At 49.1% G+C, this 24,764-nt stretch overlaps 2 protein-coding genes across 2 annotated transcripts; one reads left to right on the plus strand and one right to left on the minus strand.

Annotated features, from left to right (window-relative positions):
* Positions 1–115: 115 nt before the first annotated feature.
* DNAJC11 (DnaJ heat shock protein family (Hsp40) member C11) lies at positions 116–19,969 on the plus strand. The gene is made up of 16 exons (XM_058818734.1): positions 116–217; positions 3,599–3,728; positions 4,131–4,204; positions 5,403–5,504; positions 9,485–9,613; positions 10,151–10,273; positions 11,127–11,200; positions 12,106–12,295; positions 13,253–13,338; positions 13,781–13,897; positions 14,848–15,003; positions 15,121–15,190; positions 15,300–15,357; positions 15,987–16,129; positions 16,562–16,691; positions 17,285–19,969. Exons 1-16 carry the CDS (start codon positions 146–148, stop codon positions 17,308–17,310), a joined length of 1,680 nt encoding a protein of 559 aa, XP_058674717.1. The 5' UTR covers positions 116–145; the 3' UTR covers positions 17,311–19,969.
* PHF13 (PHD finger protein 13) lies at positions 19,777–24,634 on the minus strand. Its single transcript, XM_058818736.1, has 4 exons — positions 24,526–24,634; positions 24,027–24,128; positions 22,759–23,311; positions 19,777–22,381 (listed from the first exon to the last, which is right to left on the minus strand). The coding sequence occupies exons 1-4, from the start codon at positions 24,562–24,564 to the stop codon at positions 22,155–22,157; spliced, it is 921 nt and encodes a 306-aa protein (XP_058674719.1). The 5' UTR covers positions 24,565–24,634; the 3' UTR covers positions 19,777–22,154.
* Between the last annotated feature and the right edge of the window lie 130 nt (positions 24,635–24,764).

The raw sequence follows: 24,764 nt of genomic DNA on the forward strand, positions 1-24,764 counted from the left end.
CACGCACGCGCACACGCCGGGGCCGCGCGGGCGCAGGGGGAACGGGCAGGACGGGGGGCGGTGCCATCGCGCGTGCGCGGGCGGCCGGACCGCCGGGCCGCCAGGGGGCGCCGCAGCGCGCGGCGCGGGGTGAGAGGTCGGGACGATGGCGGCGGCCTTGGGCGAGGAGGCGCCGGACAACGAGGACTACTACGGGCTGCTGAACGTGCGCCGTGAGGTGCGGCCGCGGGGCCGCGCGGGGCCGCGCGGGGCCGGGCGGGGTGAGGCCAGACCCTCGTGTGCGCCCGGCGGGAGCGGCGCTCCTGCGGCGTGTCCTCCGCACGGGCCGGGCTGCTGCCGCCGCTGCGGGCGGCGGGGCGGGAGAGCTGGGGCCGGGCCGCGGGGCTCCCGGTTGGGTGAGTCGGGGGAGCGCCCGCTGAGGCCGGGAAATGCGGGGTTTGCTCCGAATTGCGGCGGTCTGGGCGCTGCCGGGGCGCTCGTGGTGCAGCTCCGCGCACGCCGCGCACACCCGCGTCCCCTGGGGCACGGCTGGGGAGGCTTCCCGAACCTCTCCAGTTTGGAAACAGCCAAGGATTTCTGCTAAACGTTTATCCCGCCAAAAAAAGGATCGAGAATCCTTGATTTCACTTTTAAGAATCGACGGATATTTATTGGTGCGAGTTTGTTGCACTGGAACAGTTTGGAATTATTGGGAGATCACCGCTTTTTTTATGGTTATTATTAGGCAGATCTGCAAAGATCTGGATGTAGAAACTGTGCTGTAATATAGCTGTTATATATATATTTGTGTGTGCATAAATATGTATAAAAAGCCCATCCAGTCCATCAGCCTGGGTGTGGCCATTGTAGCTGGACAAGGCTCGTATTGAACCACCCCTGCTCCGTGCAATAGGATATCCAGACTTGGAAGCGATTCAGTCTGAGAGCTTGGAAGAATTCCCTTTGGAGCTCCTGGCAGCCCCTGAGCTGCAGGGACAGTCCCCTGTGCCTCGTGTGTAGGAATGGGCTGCATTCCTGAAGGAACAGCGTGTGATGGTCACGCTGTTTGCAGAACTCTCTGATGCTGAGCTCCTTTTTTAAAAGAAATCAAGCCCTTGTCTGGTTTAAAGCCGGCAAGGCCACGCTTTTACATTCCTTGGGAGCTTTCGTAATTCCCCTCCAAAACGTCAGCAGCGTGCAGAGGTTAAAACAGAGCTGGGAACCGCGCAGGGGTTGTGACTGCTGGGGAAGGTTTAATGGTTAACTTAGCCAGGTTCCAGAGCAGGACATTCAGGTTTTGTACAGCAAGGAGCTGGAAACTGAATCAAAGGGGTCTGCAAGGGAGTAATTCCAACAGAGAGGAGTGGGTGCTTTGTTGATTATTGCTAATTATTTTCAGCAGTACTGTCCTGTAGTGGAAGTGGTGAGCAGCATGTCTGGGTGCTGACACAGGGTGATGTGGCAGCTGGGCTTGGAGCTGCAGTGACCCCGTGGAGGCAGGATCCTGTGAGCAGGAATTGCTCTGTGTGTGTGTGAATGATTCATCTTTCAGACATGTTAGTCTGCTAAAAACACGGTGCTGTGTTTGAGACCTTAAATGAGACCTTTCAATGTTGACCAGAGTTTTGGTAATAAAAATGTAACTTACATGCTGTTATTTGTGACTGCATTTCCTGGCAGCCTAAAAACTATGTCAGGGTTTCTTTAGTGGTTTTGAAGAGGCTGTTGCTCGTGGAATATTGAACCAATGACCCAAACTACTCAGTGATGATGAAATGCCCAATCTAACATTTTATTGAACATGGCATTTATGAAAAATGAACCTGCTCATTTCTATTATATAATCAATAGCACATTAAACCATTTATCATTAATTTGATTTAAAAATGCCATTTTGGGGCTATATGTTCCCCTGCCTTCCCAGTCGAGTTTAAATTTTATATCCGAGAAAGCACAAGGTAGTAAAAAGAAATAAGCTTAATTGTAGCTGTCCTTTCTGTCTTGGGACCAGCAAATTTGGCAGCTCCCCTTTTGCTGTATCATTTCAAAACAATAACAAGGAACAATACAAATGTGCAGAAAAAACATTCTGAGCTGTCCTCAAATCCCAGACGGATTCCTGGCGTTGTAACACGAGTGTGTTTTTGTGATGGAAACCCTCCTTGCCACAAGTGGTAAGAAAGATGTTACTTCAAGAAATTACCTTTTAGGAACTTTATATCCCCAGTGAAAGCTAAGAACCTGTGACAGCTTTGCTTCTGAAAGGGTGTTAAGAGTAACTGGAATTTGTATCTGTAAATCCACTTCTGAATGCCCCCTTCACTGACTGCACTGGGTCCTGACTGTGGCAGCCCCTGGAGACAGCCTGGACCATCAAGTTTTGGTTATTTTACTCTGGATGTTCCTCCTGGAATGGCTTCCTGTGCCCAGGAACTGGTTCTTGCCTGGACAGTTTGGGAACTGGATGGTTGGGCTCTTCCAAGCTCTGCCTGGGGGAAGTTCTTGTTGATTTTAGCAACTGCACTTCTGAAAAGTCGTTGTTAAGCAATCTCCAAGGAATGGGCATGAACAGGAACTGCAATGCAAGGGATGTAGCAGGGTGAGGTGAGAGAGGGGAGATTACCAAGGCTCTCTAGAGTCCAAAAATAACACTGCTGGGAGATGGTAATGGAAGGAGCAGGGGTTTTTCCCTATTGATTCTGAAAGAGCCATCCCTGTCCTTGGAAGGAGGCCAGGTGCCATCTGAGGTCCCAGAGTGGTTGCAGTAAAGGACAAGGGCAGGTTCATTTGTGTGTGGTGACACACTGTTCTCATGGTTACCTGTCTGTGGATTTGTGGGCAGATGAGGCACCTTCCTCCTTCACAGCACAACACAGACCCTGCTGGGGAGCACAGTGGGGCACTGGGGAGCACAGGGCAGGTGCTGAGATGAGAGCAGAACCATGGCTTTACATTTCTTACCTTTACAGCTGTGCTTTTGGATAGTTAAAATGTCCTCTTGAGGGTTAAGATTGAAATATGAGTAGAATTTGTTGTACATCTCTGGATTTATATATTTTTTATCTGAGATGACTTCGCTTTTTCCTGCTCTTCTGATTTGGAGGGCAATACCTGTATTATACAGTTGTATTAGGCAACTAATAAACTATATACAATTATAATACCTGTATTATATAGTTGTGTTAGGCAACTAATAGAACTATATACAACTCTAATACCTGTATTATATATGTATTAGGCAACTGATAAAACTATATACAACTATATGCAACTATAGTACCTGTATTATATAGTTGTATAAGGCATTAACCTAATACCTGTATTAGGTGGTTGCTTAATACAATTAGTCTGAACATGAGTGGTGGGGTTTTTACATAATTTTTTATACCTGATTATGTACTGATGAGGTGCCTTGTTGCACTACAGATAGCATGGACAATCCTGGTGTGATAATTGAATATTTTATTAACTTACGTAGCGAACCAATAACCCGGTTTTGATTTTAGTCCAAATTAATGCAACGTAACAGCTGACAGACTTCCCTTTCAGGACTGGTTTTGAGAGTGGCCTTTTGGCAGTGGCCTTGGCTGTCCTTGCTGATTGTTGGTGGTTTCCACAGGCCTCCCAGGAGGAGCTGAAGGCGGCGTACCGCCGGCTGTGCATGCTCTACCACCCCGACAAGCACCGCGACCCCGAGCTCAAGAGCCAGGCTGAGCGTCTCTTCAACCTTGTCCACCAAGCCTATGAAGGTCAGGGGGAGGCTGAGCTTTGTAGGGGGGTTCTAGGAAAGCTGTGTCTTCATGCTCTTTGAAGATAGTTATTATCGCGAAGTAATAATTAAATTTGGTGATAATTACCAATGCTGTTTCCTGCTGCTGTACCATATGTCAGAGGGGAAATGCCATATAAATGCTGCAGGGAATGAGATGTGGAGTGTCTGTCTTACCTCCTGCATGTTGTAAATGATCTTCTCATCACTTGCCTTACTTCTGAAGACCTCTTCCATAGGAGAATAAAGGCTGAAAAGCTTCAAGTAGAGATATCATTTAATATTGTATTGATGAACTGCTGCATCTCTGGGTTCTGTTCCCTGTCACCTGGCCGTGGTCTCCATTTCTAGCAAGTTCTTATATTTTGGTTTCAATTTGCAGTGCTTAGTGATCCACAGACCAGAGCCATCTATGACATATATGGGAGGAGAGGACTGGAGATGGAAGGCTGGGAGGTGAGAGAAATTGAGAACATTCTGGCCAGTGGCCTTGACTAAGCCCACCTTTACCTGTCATGGTTCTATCAGCTGCACTGACACCTGGCTGGTAATAAATGCCTCTTGGTTTGAAGGCATCCTTGGTTAGTTATTTCTGTCTCTCTCTGTCCCTGCTGGAACACCATGATGGATTTCCAGAGAACCCTTTGGTTTTGCACTTGACAAGAGAAAATAAACCTGACACTCAGAGTTCCCTGGAAGGATATTACCATGACAGGCAACATCTTTATCTGAGACAAATGTGTCATTATTGTCCATCTAGCCCCAACTTTTTCATCCAAAACTTGTTTTTTTCAGCATCAACTAGCTTCTGAGTTTGAAATTACTTTTTTCTTCCTGGGCTTTTTGGGGTGGGTCGAGCTGGGGTTTTTTACGTGTTTGGTTTAGTTTTGGTTGGGTTTTATGGGCTTGGAAACAGAACTTGTCCATTCATATCTGTCCAGCTCTGGAGTCCCTTGCTAGCCTCTGCCAGCCCTGGTTGATTGCTCTATGCTGCTTGAAGCAGAATCCTGTGGTATTGGGCCAGGTCAGCACCAAGGTCAAACTTGGAGTCAGTTGCTAGAAATGTGGGGCAGATCCAGCATGTAACAGATGCTTTGAAAAACAGATTTTTTTAACTGCTTTTGGCAGACTTGATCTTATTTTGAAGAGCCAAATCCAATACTCTTTCTATCCATTCCAAAACTGGGCCTATATAAAACCCTCATTCCCTGACCCATGTCAGGTAAGCAGCTGTGAACCAGCACAGCCTGAAATCACACAGCTCTTGTGGAATCAATTTACCTCAGCCCAGAGACATTCAGTTATTTTCATTTTTGTGTCCACACCTGGTAGAGCAGTTAATGGATCACTGAGGGTTACAGCTGCACTGCAGTGTCTTGTACTTGTGGTTGGACAGCTCTTTGCTCTGGTTTTGTCAAGGAAATGGAAACAACAAAACCATTTTCTGTTCTCTCAAGGCATGGGGTTTTCTCTCATGCTTGCCCTTTGATCTGGCCTGGGTGCTTTGTTCCAAACTCTGATTGTTGAAATTAGCTTTCAGCAGCTGGGGCAGTGTGTTAGTGCATCCTGCACCCAAGGCTCTGAACCCCAGCACTGCAATGCCCTGAGCAGCCTCTGTCTGATAATGGTTTGGTTTTCATTGCTTTTTGAGCAGGTTGTGGAACGAAAGAGAACTGCAGCTGAAATCAGGGAAGAATTTGAGCGTCTGCAGAGGGAGAGGGAAGAGAGGAGACTGCAGCAGAGAACTAATCCAAAGGTAAGCAAAGACTTAGTCCTGGTCTCAAGAGTGGGTCTGTAATTATCACCAGTGTGCAGGGGGTGCTGAGCCTAGGTGAGGGCCCAGAGGAAAGAACCCCTCAGGTGTCTGCACTTGCTGCATGACTTTCTCTCCTTTGCATATGCAGTTTCTCTGCATAACATAGGGCAAACAGTTCATTTTTTGAACAATTCCTTACTGAATGTTCTTCTTCTCTTAGCAAAACATGCTGAGACAAAATACCTTTTTCAGCAATTTTCAGAAAATAGACCTAACACTGAAATATTTATGATTTCTTTCCAAGTTTACTAAATAATTGTAACTCGCTGCAGTTACCTGACAGGTTTTCCCCTTGGCATTGCTGCCGTGTCACAACAATGCAGGGAGCTGTTCAAATGCATCTTGAAACCAGCAACAAATCTGAAGCATCCCTAAGCCAGCTGGGCAGCAGCACAGTGAGCAAAGTCAATCTGAACAGGGTTAGTGCCTGGTTTTGGAAAGGGTGATCGTGTCCTCAGGGTGAGATTCATCCTGGATGCTGTTCCCATCTCAGTCTGTTTGAGCTGTGTCTGACTCACCTCAGCTCATCTTGGCTGGTCAGAGGTGCTCAGGAATCCATCCCATTGGGCTGGACATGGCAATTGGCCAGAGTATCCATACCTCAGACTCGAGGTGTCTTTGCTGGCTCTTGGCTTGATGAATTTGTGAGGCAAACCTGGGGTTTGTCAGGATGGTCCCCGACTGAAGTTTCAAAGCTTGTTGAATCACAAAAATCTTGGTTCTTATGCAATGACTAACATTATCCAAGAGCTGCATTTACTATTAACTAAATGAATTCATACATTAATGCAGAAGCACAATGTCTTCTGAGTGGACAGATGTGGGATTGCAATGGTGCTTAGGACTGGATCTTAAGGAAAACATCCAGCTAAGCAGAGCTGTAATATTTTGAGACATTCACCTTGGCACTACCTTTGGATGTGCACTGCTCTTAGCAAAGCACTTGTGCTGTCCAGATCTGCAGGCTGTGGGTAGTTTATAGACACTAAGAACTGCTTTGTACTAGAAGGGTAAACAAGCATAAAGTGTTGTGTGAGTATCTGTTGACAGCTTTATTCCAGGCAGGAAGGGATTTCTGTGTGCCACAAGCCAGGCAGGGCAAACTATCCCTGCTGGAGGTGTGGGTGAGTGGGGTCACAGAGGTGTTTGCAGAGAGGGGCATGGTTATCTCCCACTCTGCTGCTCCCTGCTGCAGGAATGTGACATTTTCCCTGCCGTGTCTGCGAGCTGCACTGTGAGCCTGTGTCCTGGGATAAAATTAGCCATCTGGGTGTTTACAGCAATTGCAGGCTGGCAGCTGATGGAAATGCCTCTCCAGGCAGTGTTCCCGTGGAATTGGGGAGCACAGCTGTGATCATTTCATACACGAGCACAAGTTATTTTAAAATTTCCAACGTTTTGTCGGTTCTATAAAACAGTTTCACAAAAATAAAGCATTTTAACCAGAAATGTTGAGCAATAACCAGATGTAGGCAATTTGGAGGGTTGAAATTGAGTCTCCTATTTGCTTTTAGAGCTTTGTTTTTGCTTTCAAAGATGTGCAGAAGGGTTGAAAAGTTCATTACTAGGTTTAAGAAGAACCGCTTCCTGTTAGGAGAAATTAAATCCAGTTATTTTCCTGCTGTGGAAGGTCAATATGTAAGGAACACAGGTGCCTCAAGGCAAAGCCTGGCATAACTTACAGGTATCACTTTCCTGAAGGTAAATCCCTAGGTAAAAAGTAAGGAGGAAGTATATTTTCCTCTGGCACATCTGCAAATACCATCAGTGAAGCCTGTTACCTTTTCACAGGCTGGCAAATAAAGGTGATTTTAAAATTTAATCCCAGCTCTGATGTTCCATAGTGCCACTCCTGCTTCCTGCCCTGCTGAGCTGCTGCAGTGTGGGCAGCACTGACTCCTGAGCAGGAGTTCCAGCTCTCTCCTGCTGCCCTTCCTTTGGGGAGAGCTCCTCCATGCTCAGAGCAGGTGGGAGCTGGGAGCAGCAGCAAAATCCCCTCCATTATCCGGAGGCATAGGGGTGCTCTTGTTCTCTGGGAATATTTTTAACTTTGCCATCTGCTGCTTTTCCTGTACTTGTGCCTGAACCAGTTTCCTTGCCAGGATCCACAGAGCTCCCAGGGTGACTTCACCTGCTTGGCAGGAGCTGGAGGGTCTGCCCAGGGTCCACCTCTGACCTCAGGGGAAGGCAGAAGAGTTAGAGGGAGACACTCCTTTCCTCTGAGCAGATCTTGTGGATTTTCATGGAGAGGTTCAGGTGTTTTCCTTTTTTCCTTGGGAGGAATATTTGCTGTACAATTCATACACGGGAAAAAGGAAATCTTAGTATTTTGAGTGTGTTTTAGAGAAAAGAGGTGCAATGAATTTCAGGAAAGCATGTGGATCTTGGTGCATCTTTCCAAAGGGTGCAGCATTGTGGCACCAGTAAGCCAAGTACAGCAAGATTGTCTCCAAATGGGTGTTTGCTAGCACAGGACTGAGCCCTCACAGGGTGGTTAGAGGTTTTCCATTGCTTCCCTCTTCTTTTGGCCTGGTTTCAAGGAGCAGCATGGCACAGGAGAGGGCTGAAACTGGAGAAGCTGTAGGGTCTGGAGTCACTTGAAGGTGACTTTGCAGATGGTTCCTGAAAGTGCAGAAAGGGCAGAAGCTGGTTGTTGGTGCCACCACCATGCAGAACAATGGATGTAATTGCTCTGAAATTCACCAGCTGCCAAGGCTGGTTACTAACCAGCTGGGGCACAGCCCCTGTTCCAGGATTCAGCTGGAAATAACCACACCTTTCAGTTTTAAAATATTTATCCAATTTTTGCTTCATGAGAAAATAAACAATTAGAAGAGGCTGGGAATCTCCACAGCAAATAGATAGCCTGGGAGCCCAGGCAGAGAAAAGGTTCCAGTCCTGTCAGACTCTGCAATTCTTCCATTATTTACAGTCCAGCATTTGATTAGAGTGGAGCAATCAAGGAAAAAATGCTCCCTCAGACTGAAATAAGGATTTATTCCAGCCATGCTTGGCCTGAGTGTGGATGGGGTTTGTAGCTGCCCAGCTATTGAGTTCCATATACAAACTGCTCCGAGTTCAGTCTGTGCTTGTGCACAGAGGGGGGTTTTTATTGCAATCCATATGTTTTATAGGAGCTGGGATGCTGTCAGATGGGTCCATAAGGAAGGTTTCCAAAGCCTCTTGAAGTTATATGACCCAGACAAGTACCTAATTGTGCTCTTTTCAAAGAAACACACTCCTGCAGTTAGTCTGAGGGAGCACAGCAGCAGGTAGCCAGGCTATTGTGCTGTGGCCTAGTTTTTTGTAGGAATAAGTTTTTCTATAGTCTGAGAAAAGAAATATTTACCACTTGCTAAGAGTATGTCTTTTTCAAGCCTTCCTTCTGATCACAAAATACAAACTAGAAGAAGAAATCAAAATATTTTGCTAACAAGGTCAATTGCAAGTGAATTGTACAGTTCAGTACTAAGTTGGTTCAGGTAAGTCATAAGAAGGAGCCTGTAGAGGTTTTCTGTCCAAGTTCCATTGAGGAAAATCAATTTCTAGAATATGGTATTTCAGCTTTTAAATACTGACAGAGAACAGTCATTTGTGGGGAAAAAAGAAACCTGCTGTGTAAAGGTGTTCTACCTGCTTCTGTAATGTGTCACTATAGAAGAATTACCTCCTGGGATTGCAAGTTGAATTTGTGCTGAAAAACTGCCTTTTCTCCAGTCTGTTTGATGATTTATATTGCTGTTTTGAAATATTGAAATCATTCACTTTTGTTTTGCGCATTAGGAAATGCATTTTAGAGTGGTAAAAGTAATTGCAGAGCAGTGGAAAGCTGCACAAAAATGTAATCATACCCAGGGATGGTTCTGTGCATGCCAGATGTTTGCTAATGCTGAATGCCTGTTTCTCTTGTCATCCCTCAGGGAACAATTAGTGTGGGAATAGATGCCACTGACCTGTTTGATCGCTATGATGAGGAGTATGAAGATGTGCCTGGGAGCAGCTTTCCCCAGATTGAGATCAACAAAATGCACATATCCCAGTCCATCGAGGTGAGGAGGGTGAACTCTGCTGTGTGAGCGGGGCGTGAGTGAGTGCAGAGCACAGAGCACAGAGCACTCTGCTCCTGCCTCTCAGCAGGGTTTGGGGGGGACAGCACAGGTGGGAAGAGGCAGCTTGGGGCCAGCAGAATGCTGGGTTGGCTCTGGAGCCTTTGGGCACCTGGTCCTGCCCTCCTGGCCGGGAGTTGCTCAGTGCCCAGTTCTCACTGAATGGGATGTGTTCAGTGTATGGCACCCAGTCCTGAGCGTGAGCATAAGGAAAAGGATGGGAAGCATTTCCTCTTGCAGAGAATTGTAGAAATTTAGTCTGCTAGAGAGATGAGAATGGTTTACAGCTCAAGGTCAGGTGGTACATTACAGGTGTCACAATTATCTGGTACTGTAAGAATTATCTGACTTTTTTGCCATGCTTGATGTTGGACTACAAAACCATTTACACTCTGCAGTGGTGATTATGTCCTTGCAGAACATGCACTAAATGTGTGAACTGGGATCAGAGGTACTTGAAACAATATATTCCTTTTTCAGGCACCCCTGACTTCCACAGATACAGCAATACTGTCTGGAAACCTTTCCACCCAGAATGGGAATGGAGGGGGATCAATTAATCTTGCATTGAGACGAGTGACATCTGCCAAGGGATGGGGAGAGGTAAGAGTACCCCTGTTGTGCAATTTTATATTCAATCTATTACTTGATGTTCTATTTTTTGGGGGGGAGCTTTAGCTGTGGTTCATCTCTCATTTTCTATGTTCTGTAAAATGTGGAAAAATTAATTCTTCAAGGAATTTGAGACAAAGCCTTGTTTGTTCTTTTTTTTCATCCCTCTCCATTTGGCAATTTGGACTTTACCTGTGCAGACAGAATTATTACCTTATGTCTCTTGTCTTTCTGATTGCTCTGTCTGAAGGCACAGTGCTGTGAGAAGGCCTTTTAGGGCAGTGTGATAGTTGGCCTTTGCTTCCAAAACTGCTTTGCTTGCATGGGAATAAGTTATGGGGGAAATAGTTTGAGCCCCCCCAGCAGATCTGAGCATCTGGAAGGTCCCACATTGGACCTCCAAGCTGGGCTGTGTTTGAGGTGCTCATGACATTGCTGGTACAGCTGGCACTGCCTGTGCCTTCCTTCTTGCACATGAGCTCCTGCTAGCCTGCTTCCTTAGCTTGGGAGAGTGGGAGTCTTCCTCTCAGCTGAGATTCACATACTGAAGGCTTTTGGTTTGCATCAGGGTTTTTGTGAGAGTTTTCTCCACGTTCCCAGGTGCCAGCAGCAGTCACCTGTAGCTTTACAAAACTGGCTTTGTTTTACCCGTGAGCTCCGACTCAGTGAGACACCTTTTCTTCTTCTGAGTGCAAAGCTGAAGAGAAGGGAGGGTGCTGAAAGAGGTGTTAAATGTCACTCACATGTGTCAAACAGCTGTGATGAAAATGATGCTCGTGCCATACTTTGTCACTGTTGTAAAGGATGATTTCCTCTAACACTCTGGCACTGTGTATTCCAACAGTTGGAGTTTGGAGCTGGAGACCTTCATGGACCTCTCTTTGGGCTGAAGATATTTCGTAATCTTACCCCAAGATGGTAAATATTAGAAAAATGGTTAATATGCCACAATAAGAAACTAAATTACTTCAGATCTCTTCCACATCAATTTTGGATTAGTTTTCTGTCCTACACAATAAGGTGTTTATACTTCAGACTTGAGGTCATACTTGTGTTGTCAAAATGCTTGCATTCTTTCTGGGTGTTGGTGCCCTCATTTTTCATATTTCCAGTTAAGGAAGGTCTGTGTTCCACATCCTTAGATTTGTACTTGATCTTGTCATGATTCATCATACTTGAGGCAGAGCAACAGAAGTTTGCTCTGGGAACAGAACAAGAAATGGGGAACTCTTTTGAGGCTTCCATGTGTGAGAGGGAGTTTCTGACAGCAAAACAGGAGATGAAAATAATGCCAAATTTGCCACCAGTGTCATATCTGTTCACAAATGAATAGAAGTCTCAGATTGCAAAGGGGAATCCAAGGTAAGGCCTGTGATTGGAGCCACATGTCAGAGCATCATAGGAGCTCATGTAGGTTCCCTCTGTTTACATTTTCAGATTTAGTGGATCTGCCATTCCTCAGAGCCTGTACAGGATTCTTGTTCCCTGGGGAATGCTTTAGCACTGGTTTTTAGGATTACTAAATAGCAGGGCTGCTCTGTGCCAGCAGCCCAGTGTGCTGTTCTGCAGAGAGCAGGATGTTACCTGCACAGGGCAGGAAGGGGAAGGCTGGGTGCCTGGACACAGACAATAAACCAGGGCACAGTCTGCTCTTCTGGACACTGCTGTGCTCAGGGCAGTCTGAATTAATTTTTACTTTTCCCTGAAAGCCTTGCAGGATGGTCTCTGGGCACTCAGTAAAAATTCCTGGGCAAGAAAGACTCTGAAGCCAGCTGGGAGCCTGTGTTTTGTTTTCCCTGACAAATTTTTCCTCATGTTTCTAGTTTCATCACCACAAACTGTGCCCTGCAGTTCTCATCGCGCGGGGTCCGCCCCGGCCTCACCACGGTCCTGGCCCGAAACCTGGACAAGAACACCATGGGCTACCTGCAGTGGAGGTGGGGCATCCAGTCAGCCATGAACACCAGCATTGTCCGGGACACCAAAAGCAGCCACCTCACCCTGGCAATGCAGGTGAGAGCCACAGGCAGCACAGGGATCCTGTGGGAGAGAGCAGCCTCACCTGCCTGGCCCGGCAGTGTTTTGCTCTCTGGAATTTGCTGTTTATTGCAGCCTGAGATACATGAAAAGTCTCTGTTTCAGCCCACACGTTTGAAGAATGAGTTGGAGTTCTTCAGTTCACAGTCTCAGAGTTGTTTATTGTATCTTATGTATAAATTTTTTTCTCCTGTCCAGCCAAGGTCTGCTCAGCAGGACAATTCGTGGTACACTGCCTGCCCCCAGGGCAGTGTTATCTCTTTATACTACAAACTAGATATAACACGTTTACAATTACTTTCCAATACCTATCAGCTATGTCAGACAGTGGGTTTCTACTCTAAACCAATCCCAAAGTGCCACCATCCCAGCAGAAGATGGAGGTAGAGAAGAAGAAGAAAAGCTGGACACACCCAAGTCCCTCCATCTTGTCCCCAAAACCCCCATTCTAAAAATCCCAAAATCTACTTTTGCACCTAGTGATAATTTTATTATTACACTACTTGAATTTCTGTGGCTTTCAGGCCTTCATACAAAGCTGGTAGTTTGCTCCACAGGTCATAATCAAACCTCCAGGTGTTCTGGGCTGTGTGCCAGGGTCTCTGAGCCCCCTGGCAGGGGTCCTGGCACCTCTGGACACCCAGAGGGATGTGCTGAGTTCTGACATTTTGCCTTGGGATTACAGGTTAAGGAAGCAATTGGTGTATCTTGTGATAGACCTAAGATAGGTCACCAGCTGTTTGGCAGAGCAGAGCTCTGGCATTGACATAGGTGATGTGGGTCAGCTTACAGTAGGGTCAGGACAACATGGACAGCAGAATTTGTAAGTGGCAAGCACTGCTTTGTGTTCTGTGCTTCTGTTGAGAAAGGAAATTGGGGAGGCAGCAGTGGCCAAGGGTATGTTCTGATATGTTGGTGCCTCTTGTGTTTCAGCTGGGAATCCCCCATTCTTTCATGATGGTCAGTTACCAGCATAAGTTTCAGGATGAGGATCAAACACGAGTGAAAGGTTCTCTCAAGTAAGTGCTCAAGAGGGAATTCACATTGCTCACAGCCTGAGGACTGTCCTCTCCTGCTGCTGTAGGCCTGCAGGTTCCACACAAACCAAATGCTTCTGTGGCCCTTGGGAGCCTGCTTTTCACTCTTTAAATCTAGTAAATGCTGAAGTGAATGTCTTGAAGTCTTGGCCCTGTGTGCCTCTGCGCTTCAGTGGAACTAATAATACTTGTGTATGATATCTCTGTATCATCCCCAATAAGAAAGCCAGAAGTTCTTGTTCACTGCTTAGCAAGCTGGAAGGTCTCATCTCACCTTGGAGGTACACTGTGAATCTTCCAGAGGCCAACATCTGCTGCAAACAGATGCATTTCCATGCTTTAGTTGTTTGGGAATTACAGGATTCAGTAAAGAGAAATTCACGTGTCTTCTCTGTCTTAACAGTTCTTGGTTCTGTCATTCTAGGGTGGGTTTCTTTGGGACCATAGTGGAGTATGGAGCAGAGAGGAAGATCTCCAGGCACAGTGTTCTAGGAGCCACTGTCAGCGTTGGTGTTCCTCAAGGAGTGTCCTTGAAAATCAAGTCAGTTCAAGATCTCAACTCTTTATTACAGATGCTGACCATAACCTCCATGATTCTATTTCCAGTATTCAGGTGGGAAGGTGCCAGTCCCAGGTCAATACAGGTGCATTGATACATCACTGGGAGAGGGTGCAGCTGCCCTCAACCCTAATGCAAGCTGTAAGCCCATCATAAGCAGTGGGTGCTTTCCACTGGTGTGACTCACAGCCTGGGCCAGCTGTGTGTGTGTGTGTGCATCAGAATATTCTGAAATGCAGCTTAAATTGATATTTGGAGCGCTTTGGTAAGTGAATGGAAGATTTCTGAAGGTGTTAGTAGAGATGGATTCCATGTGTATTGTGCTGTATACAAGTGAATGCTTGAATTAGGGAATTGTCATTGCATAATGCAGGTGATTGTACCATTAACAAGGTGCAGTTCACAGAAGGACAGAGCTCATTAAGTGTCCCTGTGCTGTGTTGTACTTGAACTGGGGCCAGCTACAGGTGGGGTGTGAAACTGCTGAAGGGCCTGAAGAATTCAGGCCCAAGGAAACTCGTGTTTTCTAAAATAAATATTGTTACAGACATCAGAAAAATATAAACACCTGCCCTGAAGGCCTATGCCAGTGTTATGAGCACAGGCCTTCTCTAGAAGCATTTGCTCTTCTTTCATGAGGATGTTCGTCCCTTTTTCAGTTGAATTAATGACCAAGCAAATTCTCCTAAGATTAAAAAAAGAACTTTAGAATGGTCAGGTATATCACGAGCTGCTGCTTCAAAGTCTGGCTCTGGCTGGTGTCAGCTGCTTTTTCTGCCGTTGGCTTTTTCACTTGATCATGCTTTTCACATTTTGAGCTCCTCATTCATCTCCCCTTGGTTCATCAGCAAGCATTGCTGCTAAGTGTGCTTCATCAGGCACATCCAGCTCTGCTTTTCCTCTTACCATCCCTCTGCTCTTCTTTGTTGCAGGCTGAATAGGGCCAGCCAGACCTACTTCTTCCCTGTCCATCTAACAGATCAGCTGCTTCCCAGTGCTGTGTTCTATGCCACCGTGGGACCTCTCGTTATCTACTTTGCCATGCACAGGCTGGTCATCAAACCCTACCTCAGGGCACAGAAGGAGAGGTGAGCTTGCACATTCCTCAGGAAGTTTTTTTGGGCTTATTTGTGTGAGGCTGAGGGGTGGGTAAGGAGACCCTGCCAGTTTCTGCCTGAATCTCAGCTCTGCCTTCCTTCTGCCAGGGAGCTGGAGAAGCAGCGGGAGAGCACAGCCAGTGACATCCTGCAGAAGAAACAGGAGGCTGAAGCAGCAGTGAGTCTTTCTTGTAACTCAGTCCCCTTAGTGAAAGGAAACTCTTTTCACTCTGGACCATTCTCCTTTGGCCTGTGTGATTTCTGCTCTGCCGTTTGTGTCGTGACAGGTCCGGTTAATGCAGGAGTCAGTCCGAAGGATAATTGAAGCAGAGGAAGCCAGAATGGGTAAAAATTATAATATCATTTACTTGTTATATAAATTTGGAGAGAAGAAGGAACAATGCAAAGGTGTTGTTTCTTCATTTCCTCTCCTGATGAAGTGCAGCTTAATTGCTGCTGTGCCCATAGTGGGGGAGCCCCATTATGACTCAGCTCCAGGTGCCTGAGCTTAGGAGGGATCACAGAATATTATCTTGGGACATGGTGTGAAGTGGATCAACAGACTGAAGACAACAGTCTGGAATTACCTCTTCCCCAGAGAGAGATGTGTCTATAAAAAGGTGCAAAAGTTGATGTCTGAAATTCAGCTTTCACTGATTTCTCCCTTACATGGTTTGCTCCTGGATCATAATGGGAATCTGGTCTCTTATGGTTACTAGCAGTTTTCCACAGAATGTTCCAAAGTGAACTGAAATCCACTTGGACTGTCACATCAGTGTGACACTGAGGTCCTGTCACTCCATTCTAGTGCTCAAGGTTACTAACAAACACCCAAGAAAAATGCTGTTCTTTGTTGGGAAGTGTGGGTCCAGGCTAGGAGAATTAGATCTCACTGAAAGCAAGACAGAATGCTGGGATGGTCTTTTTGTCAGTGGAAGCCTTCCATCACAGTTGTGATTTCCTGGGAAATGCAGGTCTGATTGTAGTGAATGCCTGGTATGGGAAGTTTGTTAACGACAACAGCAGGAAGAATGAGAAGGTGAAGGTTATAGATGTGACTGTGCCTCTGCAGTGCTTGGTGAAGGACTCTAAACTCATCCTTACAGAGGCCTCCAAGGTAAGTAAATGTTCTGTCAATGCCCAGATTCAGGGACTCAAATGTGTGGCCCAGAATTTTGTTTGAACCATGTGGTGTCCTGCCAGGGTATTTCTCCAGTGGCTCTGCATCAATTCACAGATGCCATTTACCTACCAAGTATTTATTACAAACTTCCAGGAACTTTTGTTTCTTGGGGCTTTTCCAGTGCCAGTGGGACAGTGGGTGCTACAGACCTTGAAATTTGCCAACCCCCTGGTTTACTTTTATGCACCAAAAACTTGTGTAAATGAGTCCCCAGTGTCTTAACTTGCTGGCAGCAAAACTACTTTGTTTTTTTTTTTTTTTTCCTTTATGATACGTTGTCCTTGGCAGTAATAAATGTTTTTGGCCAAGCTGGAGAGCTGTGAAAGTCCATTCCCTGATGCTCAGTCTGTCCTTCTCTGGTTCAAGGCTGGGCTGCCAGGCTTCTACGACCCCTGTGTGGGTGAGGAGAAGAGTTTGAAAGTGCTTTATCAGTTCCGAGGAGTTCTGCACCAGGTGATGTCAGCTGACAATGAGGCCCTTAGGATACCAAAGCAATGTGAGTAGCACAGACTGCCCAGCATCGTCCTTGGGAAACCAGAAATGGACTGCTTCAGCTCTGTGGTGAAGCACACAGAACTGGGGTTCAGAACTGGAATGGGCTGATCATGGCTTGCCTCTGGAGTAAGGCCCAAAAGACCTCACTCAGCAGCAGCTCTGCAGCTGTTTGTACCACCTAGTCTGTATCTCTAATTGTGGGTGGAAGCAGAGGCCTCCCACAGGTGCCAGTGTCCTTCTGTGCAGTTTGCAGCACTTGGTGGACATTTGGGGACTGAATTTGATGTATGAAGGCCTGAGTCAGATTTCTTCCTTGTCCCCATTTATCTGACCAAAATATTTTCCCTGCTGGAATAGCTCTGTGAAACTATTATCTGCTTGTGGCAACTTTTACTGGCACTCCTGTGGCTCTGGTGGGTTGGCTCAAGGGCAGAGACCTCTGTTTGCTCTAGACCAGCTCCCTGCCCGGTGTGAGCAGCACATCCAACTGACACAGCTTCCAGAAGTGCATGGGAGGTTTATTTGAGTTGTGTCTAATTAGCAGCCAGAAGTGTGGCTGCCTGTCTTTGGTACAGTTCCTTGTTCTCCCCACAGCTCACAGGATCGATGCCGACGGCTAATCCGGGAACGCGCGTCCCCCACGGTACCTGGCTCAACAGAAACTGCAAAACCTCCCCCGGACGCTGCCAGTTTGAACAGAGACACTTTTATTTTTACTGTCTGTACAGCAGGAGGTGTCCTGCTGGTTCTGTTAGGGACAAAAGGACAGACCCTGCTGCTGCAGGCGGCTCCCAGGCAATATCTGAGTTGTGGCTCGGTACCCAATAAAGCAGCGTGACTCTGAGTGCACAGTGCTTTCTGCAGGGGCTCAGGGCCTCCTGCTCCCAGCTTCCTGCACTCACACTTCTCTCCTGGCACTCAGCAGGGATGAAGACCTGTTCTTCTCACTCCTCCACGTACTTCCTGGGGTAGGTAACACACCTTCTTCCTTCTCCTGAGGGGAATTTCAGTTCTCTGGCCACCTCCTGGAAATCCCCTGTGCAAATACTTCTGGAGAGAGGTCAGTGATTGTTTCAATCTCAAATCTGTGTTTGAAATGCACTTGTTAAGAAAAGTATGTGCTTAAATATGAATGAATTTGCCTTTTGAAGTAATATTGATCTCTTCAGCACCAATCTGTCCAGCTGCTCATTTCCAACACTGCTCTTCCAGACAAGGACACGGTGTATCATAGTTTTATTAATTCTTCTGCCACCCACAACCATGTATTGTCAAGGATTTCCAGAAAAGAGAAAAGTGAGGGAGAAGGACGGCAATTAATTTCATTTCATTCTGATGCTGCAACTATCTCTTCCCATCTAATTTATTTCTAGTAAAAATAAATGTAGTTCATAAAGTAAGCCATACCAAAGTGAGGAGAGAGGCCAAATGGATTAAGAGCTGAAAATGTAACACTCATCTGCTCTTTCTGAAAAGCAGCAGTTACAGCATAGATCCATTGGCTTTATCTTGCCTAGAAGCCCTGGCAGGGATTTCCAGCAGAAGGGCAGTCCTGGGCTGGTGATACAGCAGCTGGAAACAGCACTTTGTAGAATCTGCTACACACTGGGTACATCAGCACATCTGAGGCTTTTGCAGAGAGACAAGGAATCGTGGTGGCTGTTCCTTGATCATAGTTTTGCTCTGGCTAAGTCCAGAGCAGCTTTCATTGCTCATGGGTGACAGCATAGGGGAAAACATCCATGTCTTGGCAGTGCAGAGTTGCTTTCAACAACTCCTGCCATAACTCCTTTCCTGACATGGACCTGGCCCCTGTTCTGTGCAGCTGTGGTTCTCTGTGCTCAGGTCACTGCACCAGGAGAATGAGATTTCCAAAAGAAATGCTTTCCCCTGGAAAAAACAAGTTCATATTATGAAGGGGTGTTCATTTGTTTTTATTAAAACCAAAACTTTTCAGTTGTGACCAGTTCCTGGTGCAGGGCTTTATTTCACCTGTGGCCAGCGTTCTGTCAATCTCAAAGTAAATGTAAAATGTGCAATAAATTATATTCAGCTGAAAAGCAGCTCCCATTCCCTTTGCATCTGTAGGAGGTTCCTGAGATGAAACCCCTGGAAAGCAAGGGTTTGTAAACATAACAGCACTCTCCATCCCATCCAACTTATTGACCTCTGCTGGGTGGGACGGCAGAAATCTAAATCTCCTCCAGTTCCTTTTTGATGTCACTGTGTGAGGTGTATGGTCAGAAGTGAGGAGCCAGCCTGTAGGGACTAGGACATGGCACAAGAGCATCCCTGAGAGCCACATGCTCAGTCACTCTCCCCAGCCCCCTCCTCCTTTCTTCCTTGTTTTCTGTCAGTGCCACGTTTTGCCAAAACTGTAAGAACATCCCCACTGCAGAACCACAGCCTTCACCACCACATCCTTGCTGTGAGTAGCTGCCATTTTACAGCCACAACTCCCCTGGGACTTCTTTTTATGACTCTCTATAATTCAAAATTACCAACAGAATTAAAACAGAAGCTCTAAGCAAGCAGAACTGAGCTTCCAGCATGACCTAGTGCCATTTCCAAAAGGTTGAGCTGCCTTTTCAGTGTGCCAAGGTGTTCAGGCTGCTGCTTTGATGGCAGCACTGCCTGTGGGCTTGTGGCACATCCACAAGCTGCAGGGTGGTGTGGAGTCCTTGGTGTGCCTAGTGGTGGGGAGGGAAGGTTTTCTTTCAACAGAGAGTTCACAGGGGCTTGGTTTGGGTCTGGCCAAACCTGCAGTCCTTGCAAGGGGGTGCAGTGCTGCCCCAGGGCTGTGTCTGAGGCTGCAGGGACCTGCTGCCAGCACCACTCTGACACCATTGGCATCCTGAGCCCTGTTCCCAGTTCAGTCCTTGCACCCTTCAGCAGCCCCTGGCACGTTCCCAGCAGTGTCCCTGCTGTCTGCAGCCACTCCAGCAGTGCCTCCCTCCCAACCCTCCTCCCTGCCCAGCCCAGGGCTCCATCACCATGTCCCACACTCTAGCAAGGAGCAGCTGCTCCACAGAAAGGTGGGGGATCCCTGCCAGCTCTTCCTATCCCCACCTGAGTGTATTGTTTTGGGAAGAGCACTTCAAGTGTTAAGTCTTCCTGCTGCCTGGCACAACAGCTCACAAACCAATAAATCATAACAGCAGACTCCTGAGTTTGGAATATAACAAACTCATTGTTCATTTGTCTCACATGTAAGAAAAAAACATGGTTCATTAGAAGTTTTAATGAAAAAATAAAGTTCTGAATTAAACTATAATTATACATGGCTGAAAGTGATGAACCTCTATGAACCTTTTAAGAATGGAGATGTTACTTTTTTATTTCTCTCTGCTGATATTGTAACGTGCTGGACACCATCCACTGGGATAAATCCAAAAAGGGGACAGAACAAGAGTCAGTCACATTGATTAGTGTTGAACCTCTGTGAAAAAGAGCCAGTTCACTTGACAGTGCACCATTTCTCCCATAAAAGCTTCAGGAACACAGTCCACAGAGGTCCAGTTGAACTGCAGACATGCTGTAAACACAAGAGATACGAATTTCAGACCAGGTCCAACCCTTGTGCAGTTGTGGCTGGGATCTTCCAAAGCATTTCTGGGGAAATGGCAGCACTGGAGAACTTTGGTTATTTTTCTGGCTGCAAAGGACAGTCAGACAGCCATTGGGAGCGAGTCTTTGGCAAACTCCTTCGTGGTTCCACATAGCTTCTGAAGGCAGCACAGCACAGTCATGGTTGAGAGATTTCACAGAAGCTGGTTTTCTGAAACCCAGTCAGGTGTTACAGCTTGGTGGAACGAGATTTTTTTCAAGAACCAGGAGAGAACAGCTGCATGTTGTGCACTTCTGTCGCCCTTTCCCACATCGTGGAGCCCCAGGGCGCTGTGGTACTGGGCTGCTGAGGCTTTGGCAGCCCTGGGGCCAATGTCTGAAGGAGGGTACTTGCCCCTGTGTGCTAGCAAGACCCTCAGTCATCACCAGGATGCATCTCCTGGTGAGCCAGTCCTCAGACAAGGCAGTGCTCCAATGCTGTGTGACTGCAGAGCTCCTGGGGTTGTGTTCCTGCTGGCACAGCTGGCCTGGCTCAGCTGCTGTGCCAGCCAGTGCTTCTCTGAGCCTCTTCCTGGGCAGAGCACACACTGTTCTTCAGGCAGAACTTCACAGACACACCTCGAAGCATCAACCCCATTTGTGTGATCCATGTGGATCTGTCTGGCCATTGAGGAACAATGCCAGCATCTCTCTGGCCTTGTGCATGAGCTGTGACTTCCCATCGTGGTCCTGAAGGGATTTCCCATGGGCTAAGGCCCAGGAGGTCCTGTCTGCAGTGCTGGCCAGGGCCTCAATGCTCTCCTGTCCACTCCAGACAGACCCTCATTGCACTTCATCCTGTAGCTGCATTGCCTGCATTTGATCTGTCATTGCTACCAACAGAATAAAGATTCTGGCTTTTTGGTTACAGTCCAGTTCCAAAAAACAAACAGCAAAAGCAAAAATCAACTCAGCTGTCATACTTGGATGGACATGATCAAATTCCAAACCAGACCTGCCAGGTTCTACATTTCCTTTAGCCCCTCTTACAGCCCATGTTTGAATTCTGGGCTGAGAAAAAGGAGAGTCATCTTCTTAAAACAGCACCATAGAGGTTAACGAAGGGACAGGAAATGGAGCAGTTTCCCCCCCATACACACATTTGAGCTGTTCATGCAAATAAATCACAAAAAACCACTGTAAGAAGAGACCTTCTAGGAAGGAATCTGATGCCACTGATCCCCCACGCTGCCTGTCCAGGAAAAGGGTTGCTCCTTCCTGCCAGGGCACTGTCCCTTGGCACAGGAGGGAGCCCAGAGTGTCGTTTGCACTTGGATGATGCCAAATGACAGAACTCCCCTATGCTCAGGCCCGTGGAAGCAGCAGCAGATCACACAGAGGCCACAGCACTGAGGCTGACTCCTATGGAGTCTCAGGATACCTAAGATTGATCTATACGGACAAATGGGCAGGTATAATATCACATTGAATTTAAAACACAGGGCCATTTACTCTTCAGACTCTTCACACAGACTCCCTCCTCCTCCCCTCCCTCTTTGGGGAGGAGGAGGAGTTTTCTAGCACAGAGAAGATTTGCAGCTTCCCAATGGGATGAGAAAACCTACTTGGCAAAGGTATAGTACATCACCCAGTCATCGTAACCAGACAAAACTCCACTGAGCTCAGAGAGCTCTGTCTGTCTGTCTGTCTGTCCCTCGAGAGTCTCTCGCCACAGTTCTGCCCAGTCGGCCGCTCCCAGCTCCGGCTGCCCGCGGCTCGGCGATTCCTCATTCCCGGGCCACAGGCCGGATGGGCAGCCCTCCTGCCTGAGCAGAGCAGTTCAGGGGAGCCCTCCCCGGCCTCGCAGCCGGCACCCACGGCTCTCCCACCAACACAGAGCACCAGCACGTGCCTCCCCCTAGTCCAGAAAGCGCCTGCGCGAGCCCGTCCGGGAGCGGTTCGAGCGGCGAATGTCAAACTTGGAGTCCCGGCACTTCTGGCAGATGTAGATCTCTGGGACGTTCGACTTGCGGATTTTGGCGCACGAGAGGTGGATCCAAGTGTGGCACTCGTTGCACTCGATCATGGGCCGCCCAGCGAAAGGCTTCATGCAGAAGCAAGTGACCAGGTCCCACGAGTCGTCATCTGCAAAGACAAACGGCAAAGATAGGTTTTTAGCGGCTGATGCCTCTCACACCAGGAATTTTCTCTCCTTTCATGCTAAATTAACTACCTGGGTTTCAAAGACAGGCACTTTGCTGCTTTTTCCAGGTCTCTCTTGCACGGGAAGAGACTCTCAGCAGTACACAGGAGGCCGTAATCGAGGAGATGCTGCTTCTATAAAGTTGCAGCTTTTCACTCAGTTTATTGCACAAAAGAGCCAACCCACCTCCCTTCCCCCCCAAAAACCCAACTGCTCCTGAATTCCACCCAGGCAGTGCTCCTCAAAATTATCCTCAGGCTACAAGTAAAGCACCACTACTTCCACCTGGCTAATCCTCCTGGACAGCCAGGCCACCTACCTGAATCCACCATGATGTCCTCGTCATCACCAGTGCCATCCTCATCCCGAAACACCACCTGCTTGCCCTGCCGAATGACCGTTCGCTTGCCCACGCTCTGGATCTCCACCGTCTGCTCGGCCGTCACAGCGGGGTAGGAGACGCTGGACGGGGTGTCAGAGTCCCACACCGAGCAGTGCTCAGTCACAGACTGAGGGTCCCCCTCTGACGAGGGGCTCATCGGCGTCTCTGCGTAAGAGTCCTCTGCCTCCAGGTCCAGCAGCTTCTCCTCATAGTCCTCCTCTGCAGACACCTCTGTTTCCCTCCTTTTCAGCTTTTTCTTCTTCCTGATCTTATCGATTTGCTTTCTCTCTGGCAGGAAGTTGTTGGCCTTTGCCCGCTGGAACAGGGAGCCATACGGTTTTGCCCGCTTAAGCTGACTAAAGTTCTTTCTGTTCTTGGTGGGCAGGGAGACAGAGGAGGGGGTGTCATTGAAGCGGGGATCCCAGCTATCGCTGTCAATCGTGCCTCCAGTACTGTTGGGAGGGCTGGGGCTGTTCCTCAGCGGCGTCTCCTGGAACACATTCAGGTAACAGTTTGACTCGGAGCAGACTCGCATGCAGTACAAGGTGCTGTCCCTTGTCCCCCAGGGCACTCTGACCCATCTCTGAGATGCTGTGCCCTGTGCCCTAGAGTGGTGTCACCTGTCCCCAGGGATGCTGTTCCCTGTCCCTGAGGGTTGAGCCCTTTCCCCTGGGTACTGTCCCCTGTCCCACAGCATGCTGAGCCTTGTCCCCTCAACCACTGTGCCCTATCCCCCGGGGAGCTGAGCCTTGTCCCAGAAGCACTGTGCCTTGTTCCCCAGAGTGCCATACCCTAAACCGCTGTGCCCCGTCCCCTGGGGAACTGAGCCTGTCCCTGAGGCACTGTCCCCTGTCCCTGAGCCGCTGAGCCCTGAGGCACTGTCCCCTGTCCCCAAGCCTCTGAGCCCTGTCTCCCGAGGCGCTGCCGCTCGCGCTTTCCCCACACGCCACCCCCCGGGTTTCTCCGACCGCAGCTCCGGGGCCCGGGGAGCAGCAGGAGCGATGCCGGATCCGACGTTTTTCACCCCGCCCACGCCGGGCACCACCCGCCCCGTCCCCAGAGCCTCCAGCCGCCGCGGTTCCCCTTTTGTTCAGGCCCGGCGCGGGGCCGTGACCGCTGGAGCGGTCGGTCTGACAGACCGGCCCGGTGCCCCCCGTGCCCCCAGCCCGGTGCCCACCCCGTGCCCCCAGCCCGGTGGAACTCACCTCCTGCGGGTACGGGATGTAGCCGGCGTAGGCCAAGACGAAGGTGCAGAACTTATTGAAGTCCTCCACGGTGCGGTGCCGCCGGGAGCCGGGGGAGAAGTCCTGCGGGGGGCGGGGGTGAGCGGCGGCCGCGGGGCCGGGCCCGCCGGTGGGAGGAGGCGGCGCCGCTCCCGCCGCGCCCCGCCGCCCCCACAGCGGCGGAACCGGGCAGTGCCCCCCGCCCCCCCATCGCCCCCCGGTGTCGGTACCGGGCCCCCAGACAGCCCCCCCGCGGAGGGCACGGCGGGGCGGCGCCGCCGCCATTCCTCGCCCCGGCGGCACAAGATGGCCCCGGCCCCCCGCCCGCCCCGCGGCGGGGAACGGGCAGCGGGCACCGGCGGCCGGACAGGGCCGGGACGGGCCAGACCGGGCTGGGCAGCGGGACAAGCACCCCCTCCCCTCCTGTTCCCTCCCCGCTTCTCCCTTCCCTGCCTTTTTCCCCCCCGGGACTCCGGCTCACCTCCGGGGCAAACGGCGAAGCGCAGGAGTCGGAGTCCATGTCCCGGCGCGGGCACGGGCGGGGCCGGGGCGGCGGCGGCGGCAGCCGGGCAGTGCCGACACCGCGAGCCGCTCGGTGCCGGCGGGAGGCGGCGAAGGGGCGGCCGCCCGCGCGGGGCCGCCGGGAGCCGTAGTCCGGGCGTGCGCAGTGCCGGGCGCGGGGCGCGCTGGGAGCGGCGGAGGGGCGGGGGCGGTGCCGGG

This window comes from Ammospiza caudacuta, chromosome 22 (genome assembly GCF_027887145.1).
Source record: "Ammospiza caudacuta isolate bAmmCau1 chromosome 22, bAmmCau1.pri, whole genome shotgun sequence".
NCBI classification, from domain to species: domain Eukaryota; kingdom Metazoa; phylum Chordata; class Aves; order Passeriformes; family Passerellidae; genus Ammospiza; species Ammospiza caudacuta.

Excerpts from the sequence above, each read along its gene's own strand:
- DNAJC11 (XM_058818734.1), top strand. The coding sequence starts at position 146 with ATGGCGGCGGCCTTGGGCGAGGAGGCGCCGGACAACGAGGACTACTAC. Across the intron at positions 218-3,598 it reads TGCTGAACGTGCGCCGTGAG|GCCTCCCAGGAGGAGCTGAA; the intron begins GTGCGGCCGCGG and ends TGGTTTCCACAG. Across the intron at positions 12,296-13,252 it reads ACCTCACCCTGGCAATGCAG|CTGGGAATCCCCCATTCTTT; the intron begins GTGAGAGCCACA and ends CTTGTGTTTCAG.
- PHF13 (XM_058818736.1), bottom strand. The coding sequence starts at position 24,564 with ATGGACTCCGACTCCTGCGCTTCGCCGTTTGCCCCGGAG. Across the intron at positions 24,129-24,525 it reads CTTCGCCGTTTGCCCCGGAG|GACTTCTCCCCCGGCTCCCG; the intron begins GTGAGCCGGAGT and ends CGCCCCCCGCAG. Across the intron at positions 23,312-24,026 it reads ACATCCCGTACCCGCAGGAG|GAGACGCCGCTGAGGAACAG; the intron begins GTGAGTTCCACC and ends AATGTGTTCCAG.